Genomic DNA, 12,717 nt, shown 5'->3' with positions numbered 1-12,717 from the left:
ACTGAAATTACCACTTCGAGGAAGGCGTTCTAAGTCGATAGAAGTCATAAAAAAGAATTCGCAGAAGGAGCTGAAGGCAATACCTTCTTCAGCGTTTGAAAAGTATTTTGAAGATTGGGTTAAGCGTTGGCATATGTATATTGGCTCGGATGGGGCCTATTTTGAAGGCGACAAAATAAATTTGGATGACTAAACAAGTAGATTATATTTTATTTAAAAATTCCGGGTACTTTTTTTACAGAATAAAGTAAAAGCCGAAGTAATAATAACTAGAAAAATAAAATACAATGAGAACAATCACATAACAAAAAAATTATATTTCACAGGTAAATATGCTTAAAGTTTATATTAAATATTGTGTTCTGTTATATTTTATCATATTTTTAATTAATCATATATAAGAAAATATGCAATAAATATTCAATTCCATTCAATTATGATTTCTTGTTTTCTACATTTATTATTTAGTATTAAAATATACAGTGTACATAATAATAAAAATTAAACAAATTAGAATACAATTATTAAGTACAAATATTAATACAAATAGTGTATCACAATAAATATATATATATATACAAATATATAAATACAAATACATATCAATATATAAATTTTATTCATCCTTTTCTTTGAGTGAGAAAACTTTCTTCGTTCCAAGATGTTCAAATAGAAAAATAGATCATATTCCGTGAAATCATCCGCCGCCGCCATCTTAAAGGCCACCATCCGTTTCAATAGTCATTTCATTCCCCTCACCCTCTGTGCTTCAACCCCGCAGGGTTGCGCTCTGTCCAGGTATTTCTTACGTCCATGATCTGTTCTGTGCTTTGTGTTCTGTGTTCTAAGCTGTTATTAAAGTTCCTCTTGTTCTTTTAACTATCGGCGAGTGCCGATTGTGTCGCGCGTGTTCGAGTAGTATCGATTTCGATTCGCGGACGCAACAATACACACACACACACACACACCCACACACACACACGCACACGCACACACACATATATATATATATATATATATATATATATATATATATATATATATATATACCCAGTAAGCAATTTGATAACAAATTGTTGCCAAATTGGCATCAAATTCGCTCAAAACTTGGTAACAAATCCAGTGCCATCTGTGTCCGCATTAAGCTTGTGTTTTGGTGACAAAGCTTGTTGACATACCCTGACAGCAAATTGACGGCAAAAACCGAGCAAAGCTTGACATGATTTGACGTCAAATTGATGGCAAAAATCGAGCAAGATCTGCGCAAGACAATCTGATAGCAGATTGTCAGCAAAAACCGAACAAATTCTGCAGCTTTTGGCCATTCATATAAAAGTATATATTTAAATAGATTTAAAGCCTTAACCCTAAGTAACAAAATGATGATAAGTTATGGTCATAAAATGACCATTAGATAATTAGACATTATACAAAATCATATATTAATATGTTAAAACATATAGGTAAATTCAAATAACTTAATTTATAAAATTAAAGATCTTTTTGGACAGAAATTGTTTGAATAAGTGAAAATCGAACAATTATCTGTCCGATTTGCAAAAAATCAATTCAATATCTGAATTTCCTGTATAAGAATTGTGTCAAAAATTGAACTGATAGAAATATATATATTATAATATTATTAGCATTTTGTAGGCTTTATATACACTCATGACAAGAATTTGAATACGGGTATAGATAATGAATAACGCGCCGCATAGCGATAAGCGACTGAACTATTTTATAATACTTTGTAATAAGCTGCAGATTTTGTTCGGTTTTTGCTGCCAATTTGCCATCAGATTGCGCACTCTAGATCCTGCTCAGTTTTTGCCGACAATCTGATGTCAGTCATGTCAGCAAGCTTTGCTCGGTTTCTGCCGCCAATTTGCTGTGTAGTTATGTTAGCAAGCATTGCTTGATTCTTGCCGGCAATCTGCCAGCTTAATCGGTAATAACAACTCTTGTACCAAATTTGTAGCCTTTTTGCTGACAATAATTTGTAGCAAGCACTTGGCAATATCTGTTAGAACAGACCTGGCTGACTGGGTATACATTATAATAAAATCAAAAGAGATAATATGAGCAATATTATAGATTTGTATTCAAAATATGTATGCGATAATAGATATCTGTGTAAAGTCGTTGCTTCTACGAGAACAGAAATAAAGTAAATAGAACAGATAGAACAGAAATAAAGTAAAAATCCAACATATTTTCTGTCTCTACATATTTAACACAATCCGAAAAACTTGTATTTTATTGCTCTTTCCAAAGTATGCACATATCCTTGACAATTACTCTACATAATGATATCGGTAATGTAACTATAAAACGTTGGTAATATACCGACACTTTTAGTTACACTTAGATGAGGGCGTTCACCCGTCGCTCCGGCATCCTCTTAAAATTGATAATCTAAATACACTGATATTCATATCTGTATTCAAATATTTATTATGCTGTTATAGCCTGAGAAGATCCTGACGGATGAATCGGTTATTGTGGCACAATACATAAATAACCCGCTTTTAGTTGATGGACACAAGTGCGATTTGCGTCTCTACGTAGCTGTAACGAATTACGATCCTCTGCTAATTTATTTATACGAAGAAGGTTTAGTGAGATTTGCAGCTGTTAAATATGACGGCGGAAACCAATACATCTGGAATCCTTGCATGCATCTTTGCAATTACAGTATAAACAAATTTCACGTGGATTACATAAAGTAAGTTGTAATAAACCATTAGTCAGAATATTAAGATAAAGTTGTTTGTGATGAAGAATATAATTCAAAGCAATAATTTAAATTAGCTAAATGCCAATATTAAAGTTATTAAGTTTTGAGAAAGCTTTGTGATAAAGATCGCTTATAAATATAAATTATTGACACACTTTTGTGTACTTGACTTTATTCTGCCTAAAATTTTCAAACAATTGCCTCTGTAATATAATAAAAATAACACAGGATTTAATTCATTTAAATTCATTTAAATATTACAATTCGTACAATATTAGCGAAATAATAATGAAAATAATATGGAAAAAGAAAAATCGAAAGAGAGATAAAATAAAAGGCAAGAGATTAGAGTAAAAAGCATAACTAAAGAATGCAATGGAAGGGAAAAGAAGATAAAGATAAGGCAAAATTAAAAAGAAATAAAAAAGAAAAAAGAAATGAATAAAAAAATCGCTATAAAAAAGATATGTATAGAAAGGGTTTAATATGATTAGGAGTGAAGATCCTGACGCCGAAAATATAGGACACAAGTGGACATTGTCAGCATTGCTCAGACACTTGCGTTCAATGGGTCAAGACACAGAATCGCTAATGCAACGAATAGAAGATATTATTATAAAGTCAATCCTTGCTACTGCATCTGGAATTGTCAGTGGTTTAAAGCAATTCGTGAAACATCCTGATACATGTTTTGGTAATAATTGATTTTTCTAATAAATGTATAAATTATAAATAATATTTTCGTTAACATTTTTATTAATCTATTATAATATAAAAATAATATAATTAAATATATTTTATTATACACACACATAGAGATAAAAACAAACTAGAAAATTATTTTTAATATTTAAAATCAACGAATAATTATTTTTTATGATAAGCACTTTTTAAAAGTACTTATATAATATAATTACGTATTCATTTTTTCTACATATAATATCTTCCAGAGTCATTGCACCAACTACTATAGATTCTTGAAATCATTTAGAAACGATTTTTCTCAGAGAAAATATCGAGAGATGTCATCATTTTTTCCAAATACCAATTTTTGCTACATATAATTTTGTAACTAAATTATGAAATTATTTTTATAAAATTCTCCTTTTCTTTGTATTTAACTTAATCTGAAATTAATTGTAAAATGCAATTCTTAATCTTTTAATTTCATAAAATAACAAGTTTAGTTTGCGAAAAGTCCTTTTATTGATACTGTTATTTTCGCTGAGCAAAAATTCGCTGATAAAAATCTCCAAATGATTTCAAGAATTTATCATTAAAAGATGATGCGTGACTCTGGAACACGCTATATATAAGCACAAATATATAAGAAATATACAGTTGTTCGTGATATATATTTATATATACCCAGATAGAGCAAAATGCCAGCAAATTCAATTATGACTTTGCAGCAGATTCTGATCTGTTGCGTCTTTATTAAGCTTAATTGTGGCAGCACCCGATATTATAGAGAAAATAGAGCAAAAATTGAGTATTATTTGCTGTTACGTCGTGACAGTGTATGTGTAGTAAATATCGAGCGAAATCTATTATATCGGACACTGACGGCAGAAATGTGGCATCAATTATGGCCTACCGTTACAACGTTAAATGTGGCAAGAACAAAACATAATCTATCTCATCAAGTATTAAAGGCATAAACGCAGCAAAATTCGAGCATAGTTTTGTGATGATAAAAACACGATAAACACGATAAACACGATAAACACGATAAAAACACGATAAACACGATAAACACGATAAAAACATGATAAAAACACGATAAAGATAAAACACCATTATTAGTATATAAGTAAATGCAATATAAAATAGAATATTATAAATATATTATTACATAAATGTTTACGATAAATTGTCAGTAACTTGTAATTTTCTAATGATAAATATAATATATAATAATAATATATATAGCATGTTACATCGTAGTTATATTCTACATAATATAAATGTTTAGGCTAGTTTTTTAATTAATAAATAATTGATTAAATAAATGAATTTAAATAATGTATTTATTCATAATTCGTAAATCTTAAGATTTATATCGAAATTGAATTCTTATTTTTTATTTCAAACAATCGATAAATTGACAATTCACTATTGATCCACTCGATTTCCAAACTTTCAATTTAACATCCTGAGTTTTTTATGAGGATAGTGTCTTAGAAATTAAACTGATAAACAGATATTACACATTTTTGATCTTGTTAACCGCACTTTGCAATTTTTATATTTGCCATAATAAAAATTTGAATACAAGATAGACATAATGCAATAGTAAACGACAGAACTATATACAGGGTGGACCATTTTAATCAATCTATACATATATCTTAAAAAGGAAAAGTTTAAAAAAAAAATGTTTCAGACAAAAGTTTTATGGCTTCAAGAAGGCTACATGATGAAAATATGGGCTTGAGCTTGAGTGATTTTTTCAAGGCCAGGTCAATGTGATCAATGTTTTCATAAATGGAACCCCCCCATTTTCTATTGCATACTCTTATAGTTTATCTCGAGAGCTTTTCAAAACACATAATAAAGTATTCTTTCATTAACTATTTTTTGAGTTATTTTATATCTTAATCTGACATATTCTGATATAAAATATCTCATAAAAGATTTAGTTTTCGATAATCTTACCGTAATACTATTATGTACAGAATAATGAGACAAATCAGTTAGTATAAAAAAATAATTGTTTTTAAGAAAAAGTATGTAATTATTTACAATGTATTTTTTAAAACAATTATTTGTTTTTTTTTTATACTAATTGATTTGTGTCATTATTCTGTACATAAAAGTATTACGGTAATATGATCGAAAAGTAAATATTTTTTGAGATATTTTATTTTTTATATCAAAATATGTCAGATTAAGATATAAAATAACTCAAAAAATACTTAATAAAAAAATACTTTATTATAGTGTTTTGAAAATCTCTTGAGATAAGTTACAAGAATATGCAATGGAAAATAGGAGGTTCCATTTACGAAAACATCGATCACTTTGACCTGATCTTGAAAAAGTCACTCAAGGTCAAGTCCATATTTTGATCATGTGGCCCCCTCGAAGCCATAAAACTTCTGTCTGAAACATTTTTTTTTTTTAATTTTTACTTTTCGAGATATTCGCGTGGATCGATTAAAATGGTCCATCTTGTATAATCTGATATTACTATACAAATCCTACATGATATTGGTGTATATTTGTCTTATTTTATGATAATAGACCATGATATCATGTTATGCTTATTTTTTATTTCAGTTTTGTTGACATATTGCGCCAGTATGCAATGTTTAAAATCTATTGTTTCTATCAGAGAGGTTGCTTGTTTTCTAACGGCACTAATTGAGATGACAGATCATGTGTGGGTGCTGCCGGAGTTCTGCTGATATAATATATAATATAATAATACATATAATAATATATAATGCATAATTTATGCAATATGTGATCTGGCAGACTTACGCTATCTGGGTATACATATATATATATATAGTTTATGCACGCACATGCATCCGCATCCATATCCACACTGTCATCCGCACGCACACGCACACGCACAAACGCACGCATGCAAGCGCGCGCACTCACACACACATACATATATATATATATATATTAGATATATTGTTTTTATTCTAGAACTATTTGGCTTTGATATACTAATTGATGATACGCTGAAGCCGTGGTTACTGGAAGTAAATTTAACTCCTTCATTGGGATGCGATTCACCATTAGACGTTAGACTTAAGTCAGCTTTAATAGCAGATTTATTTACTCTTATTGGCATACCTGCTGTTGATCCAATTCTACGTTCTCAAAATTTAAATCGTGCTGCCGTTAATTCCAATAAAAAGATTAGTGTAAGTTATTTTATTATATTTTTTCTGAATATTATATTTATTTTGTAAAGTTTTTTTCTTTTATTCCGTATACCCATACGAAATATAATCTTTAAATATTTAATTTTTTACAAACTTTAAAATTATTTAATAATAAATTATTTATATTTGGATTATAAATATAGTTAAAGAGAAACAATTTTAATTAATTTTCTATTCTTGATTAGCAAAAAACAAGAATAAAATATTGTATTTAAACTTGATGTGGATAAAAATAAAATATGTTTCAATGAAAAATTAAAATAAAATATTGTATATTCAGCAGACATATATACAGGATAGGCCATTTTAAGTATCCGCTGATTTTCAGTATCCACTAAAATATCTTAAAATCTATAAGTTTAAGACAAAAATGTTTTACAAGTTGCATGGTTTAGAGGGGGACATATGATAAAAATATGGACTTAACCTTGAGTAACCTTTTCAAGGCCAAGTCAATGTGATCGATGTTGAAATATTTTATTTTTTATATCAGAATATGTCAGGTTAAGATATAAAATAACTCAAAAAGTAATTAATGAAAAAATACTTTATTATGTGTTTTAAAAAGCTCTTGAGATAAACCAGTGCTGGGATTTACTTGCACATTTCGGCCCGATTCCGTGGCTCACGCCTATTGCCCCCCACTCACCGCTCGTGCGTTAGCAACGAGTCGCCAGATACGCGTAACTAAGGAACGCGACGCTTTGTCTCAGGAGCGTCCGTATATAAAAATGCCCAAATATAATAATAAGACAATACTTTTAATTCTAAGAATTTTCGCGCTGTATTTAGAAAAGTATTGTCTTATTATTATATTTGGGCATTCTTACATATAAACGCTCCTGAGACGAAGCGTCGCGGTCCTTAGTTACGCATAACTGGCGACTCGTTGCTAACGCACAAACGGTGAGTGGGGGGCAATAGGCGTGAGCCACGGAATCGGGCCGAAATGTGCAAGTAAATCCCAGCACTGAGATAAACTATAAGAATATGCAATAGAAAATGGTGGGTTCCATTTAAGAAAACATCGATCACATTGACTTGGCTTTGAAAAGATCACTCAAAGTCAAGTTCATATTTTCATCATATGTCCCCCTCTGAACCATACAACTTTTGTCTAAAACATTTTTGTCTTAAATTTATAGATTTTAAGATATTTCAGTGAATACATTAAAATGGTCTGTATATATATACTCTGTATATATATATAAACTTTAATTATTAAAATGAATAATTAAAATTGTTATATATATTTTTTCTTTATTTTATAAGATTCAAAATTGGCGGGTTATAAGGCAATGAAATAACATGATAAGCAAATTAAGCAAATTCGTGTTTTTTCTTGTTTTAGTATAGAAGAGTACAGTCTGCAGAAATATTACCTCAGGAAATAAAGAAGGATATTAATAGAAGTAATAAAAATAAAAGTCTAAGTTCAGAGCAACAACGAATAATAGCATCTGCAAAAGCACAATTCGAGAGAAGAGGTGGATTTGTTAGAATATTTCCAAGTTCAAAATCTTGGGAACTTTACTCACAATACTTGGGTAAATATAATTTTGTATTAAATAATCATTCAAGCATAAATAAAAAAGACTGGATTTCCTTAAAACCAAACATACTTTATGTATACCTTACAAATTAACTTATTCATAATTCTATGTCTTAGATCCAATTACAGGTGTACCAATGATATCAGATCCGCTTGGTCCAAGGAGATTACCGCAACGTTATAATGCAAATCATAATCTAATGTTACATGAACAATTGTTTCCTGTTGCTAATCGTAATACTGGTTATATTATTCCAGAGATAACATTAGACAGGTTATCTAGGTATGCCATATCATGAATACTTACTTCATGTTTATATAATAACATTTTTCCATTATAATTTTTTTATTTACCCTGCTTAAAGACATGATAGAAATAGATTCAAATTTTATTCAAATTTTATATGAATTTATCTTAAACTATTATTTAAACCAGACTTATATTCCCAGTAAGCAATTTGATAACAAATTGTTGCCAAATTGGCATCAAATTCGCTCAAAACTTGGTAACAAATCCAGTGCCATCTGTGTCCGCATTAAGCTTGTGTTTTGGTGACAAAGCTTGTTGACATAACCTGACAGCAAATTGACGGCAAAAACCGAGCAAAGCTTGACATGATTTGACGTCAAATTGATGGCAAAAATCGAGCAAGATCTGCGCAAGACAATCTGATAGCAGATCGTCAGCAAAAACCGAACAAATTCTGCAGTTTTTGGCCATTCATATAAAAGTATATATTTAAATAGATTTAAAGCCTTAACCCTAAGTAACAAAATGATGATAAGTTTTGGTCATAAAATGACCATTAGATAATTAGACATTATATAAAATCATATATTAATATGTTAAAACATATAGGTAAATTCAAATAACTTAATTTATAAAATTGAAGATCTTTTTGGACAGAAATTGTTTGAATAAGTGAAAATCGAACAATTATCTGTCCGATTTGTAAAAAATCAATTCAATATCTGAATTTCCTGTATAAGAATTGTGTCAAAAATTGAACTGATAGAAATATATATATTATAATATTATTAGCATTTTGTAGGCTTTATATACACTCGTGACAAGAATTTGAATACGGGTATAGATAATGAATAACGCGCCGCATAGCAATAAGCGACTGAACTATTTTATAATACTTTGTAATAAGCTGCAGATTTTGTTCGGTTTTTGCTGCCAATTTGCCATCAGATTGCGCACTCTAGATCCTGCTCAGTTTTTGCCGACAATCTGATGTCAATCATGTCAGCAAGCTTTGCTCGGTTTCTGCCGCCAATTTGCTGTGTAGTTATGTTAGCAAGCTTTGCTTGATTCTTGCCGGCAATCTGCCAGCTTAATCGGTAATAACAACTCTTGTACCAAATTTGTAGCCTTTTTGCTGACAATAATTTGTAGCAAGCACTTGGCAATATCTGTTAGAACAGACCTGGCTGACTGGGTTATTACTATAGGAAAATTATTTATTTTTTTTATTTTAATTACATTTTATTTTAATCAATAAATATATATTTAAATATAATGTTTTTCTACATACCTTCTATCGATTTATTTAATTTAATTGTCAAATTACAGTATGTCTGTTTTGATATATAACTTTATACAGAATATCCTATTTTAAAGTAATATTTAAAATATATTCTTATTTCAATGTAATATTCAAACATCTAATCAAGAGTTATACAAATAAATGTTAGAAGAAAAAATCATAAAAGTCAACATAACATGGTAATCTTGAATATTTCAGAGATAACGATTTTCAAGTTCATTTCAGGGTCAATTTAATTGTTTTAAATAACAATCTATTTTTCTAAATAAATTAACATTTTATTCTTTAATTCTTACAATTTTTATTCAAAACATTTTTTTATTTGTCTATTAAAAAGTTATTCAATTCTATTTAAAAATTATTCAAAAATTCTTTATAAGAGCGTAATTCTCGCTCTTAATGTATCCAAGATCAGAAAAAATAATAATCTCGACGTAGACGTGGCAATATCTAATTCAATATCATAGATAGATTAATATTCAATTCAGAAGATGTTCAATGATTAGCAGAGTGAGTCTCGATTGCACACATTACCGATCGGACACGACAATATTTCCGAATCGGACACAGACCCAATCGGATACAGGCTCGATCGGACACAATCCCGATCGGATATAGGCTCGATCGGACACAGACCCGATTGGACACAGTTTCGATCGAACACATACTGTTGCAATCGGACACAGTTCCAATCGGACACAGGCTCGATTGGATACAAACCCAATCGGATACAATTCCGATCGGACACATATGGTTGCAATTGGACACAGGCCCGATCGGACACAGGTTCGATCAGACACAGGCCCAATCGGATACCATCTCGATCGGACACAGTCCCCATCGCGAAGCTAGGTCCACTCTACAATTGTTGTGTGGATGGGAAAATGTATGCGTGGACACAGTGGGTTCAGCCCTCCCTGCGGAGAGGCTTCACTATCAAAAGATTAGACACATAGGTTTGCGTTGAACCTCGCTTCGCGTGGAAAGTTGTAAATCTATGTGGCATCTTATTTCGTATTAAAAAGTATATGCGTGGAGAAACTATGTTCCGCTCCATCTACGGGGGGGGCCACAATTATCAATAAACTAGACACATAGGTTTGCGTTGAACCTCGCTTTGCATGGAAAGTTGTAAACCTATGTGGAACCTTCCCAGATAGCCAAGTCTGTCGAAAGCAGATCATGCCAAGTGCCTGCTATCAATTATTGTTAGCAAAAAGGATACAAATTTGGTACAGAAGTTGTTATTTCAGATTAAATCGACAGATTGGTGCCAAAAACTAAGCAGAATATGCTTATAGAATCTGAGCAGAAAACGAGCAAGATTTGTTAACATGACTTGACATCAAATTGGTGGCAAAAACCGAGCAAGATCTGCGCGCGCGCAATCTGATGGCAGATTGGTAGCAGAAACCGAGCAGAATCTGCAGCTTTTGGCCATTCATATAAAATGGTGCATTTAAATGAATTTAAAGGATCTCAAACCCAGGTGACAAAATAATGCTGAATTTTGGTCACAAAATGATCAATTAAATGTCCTAAACTAGATAAAACCCGAAAATGATGTAAAAGTTGATATATTATATTCACAAGACTGTTGATATATTATATTCATCACAGTTGATATATTATATTCATTTTCTGATATTTGTATTAATAACATATAAATATATAATATTAATAACATATATTAATGTAATATACAGGGTGTCCGACATGTACATAGCCAAACGAAAAGTGGAGATAGATCGGGTCAATCTGAAGCGAAAAGTCCTATACCATTTTGCTAAATTCGCAATAATTATTATGTTATTAATTAACATGTCTGAGCCAATGAGCGCGTGGGAAGCGGTAGGCCGGAATCGATAGAAATGTAAAATGGCTTACTTGTTTATGTCTCTTAGCATCGGAAGTATCAGTTGAGCGAGAAAGGCAGAGTCACGCAGCGAGCGGCGAGCGACACCGCGCCGAAAAATAATTATCACGCATCGAGTGACGAGCGATGTTACAGCGCCGGAAAATAATTATCCTCTTGAATTATTTTTTCGATAGCAAGAAAATGATGCGCTATCATTTCCACACCACCTAGCGGTAGATAGCTTGGTGCGCTTTTTTATAGTGGTTTCCCCTGTAGGCCTAATCACCCCTCTATATATTTAATGCAAAAATTGTTCGAAATGTCGTCCTCCTTTTCGTATGCAAAGTTCAGCCCTTCGAATAATGTTGCGCGTAGCACGGTGCGTCATATCCGGCGTAATGGTATTACAGGCCGCAACAATAGCTTCACGTACCTCGATTTCTCTATCATTACGCCGGTGCTCGATTAGACTTTTTATGTATCCCCATACAAAAAAGTTTAATATGTTCATGTCTGGCGACCGTGCCGACCAGGTGATCGGGCCACCACGACCTATCCACCTATCTCGATAACGTGCGTTTAATAAATCGCATACTTCTCTCCGAAAATAAGCCAGAACTCCGTCGTACTGAAAAATCAGATGCGCCCGCACGCGAAGCGGTACATTCGCGAGAAGGCCTGGCAACTTATTCTCGAGAAAATTTTGATATATTGCGCCAGTTAAACGATATGGTAAAAAATACGGACCGATCTGGAAATTCCGAACAAAAATATTTTACTTTAAGAAGGAAAAGATCTCTCTTTTTATTTACACTTATCACTTGATTCCCGATTATTCCCGCCTATACGTTTATGGACCAACGATATTGGGACGCGCCTTCACGGACGACATGCAGGTTTTCCTCTGCCTAATGTAAAAAGTATCAAGAATTGAACACCGTTCGGTACGAATGTCGCTTCGTCGGTCCATAAAATATTGTCCGGAAAAGACAAATTCTGCCGACAATACGCGAGGAACTCTGCACATGTTTTCCCGACGGTTATTATACTCTCAAATTATCGCGAATATAAAAAATCGTAAACAGTACTCTGCGTTGATACCACTGCTT

General features: G+C 31.6%; 1 protein-coding gene across 1 annotated transcript in view; it reads left to right on the top strand.

Moving 5' to 3' along the window:
* The window catches only part of Ttll5 (Tubulin tyrosine ligase-like 5), a 233,363-nt gene extending 224,867 nt beyond the window's left edge, over positions 1-8,496 (top strand). The window contains exons 7-11 of the mRNA XM_070303015.1: positions 2,472-2,728; positions 3,235-3,434; positions 6,404-6,624; positions 7,997-8,192; positions 8,315-8,496. Of these exons, the coding sequence (XP_070159116.1) occupies positions 2,472-2,728; positions 3,235-3,434; positions 6,404-6,624; positions 7,997-8,192; positions 8,315-8,496 (1,056 nt within the window). The remainder of the gene's footprint in view (positions 1-2,471; positions 2,729-3,234; positions 3,435-6,403; positions 6,625-7,996; positions 8,193-8,314) is intronic.
* The last annotated feature ends 4,221 nt before the right edge of the window (positions 8,497-12,717 follow it).

This window comes from Polyergus mexicanus, unplaced genomic scaffold (genome assembly GCF_030449975.1).
Source record: "Polyergus mexicanus isolate NDT 795.1 unplaced genomic scaffold, iyPolMexi1.0 SCAF_10, whole genome shotgun sequence".
NCBI lineage: Eukaryota > Metazoa > Arthropoda > Insecta > Hymenoptera > Formicidae > Polyergus > Polyergus mexicanus.
This window is presented reverse-complemented; position numbering and strand designations above follow the sequence as displayed.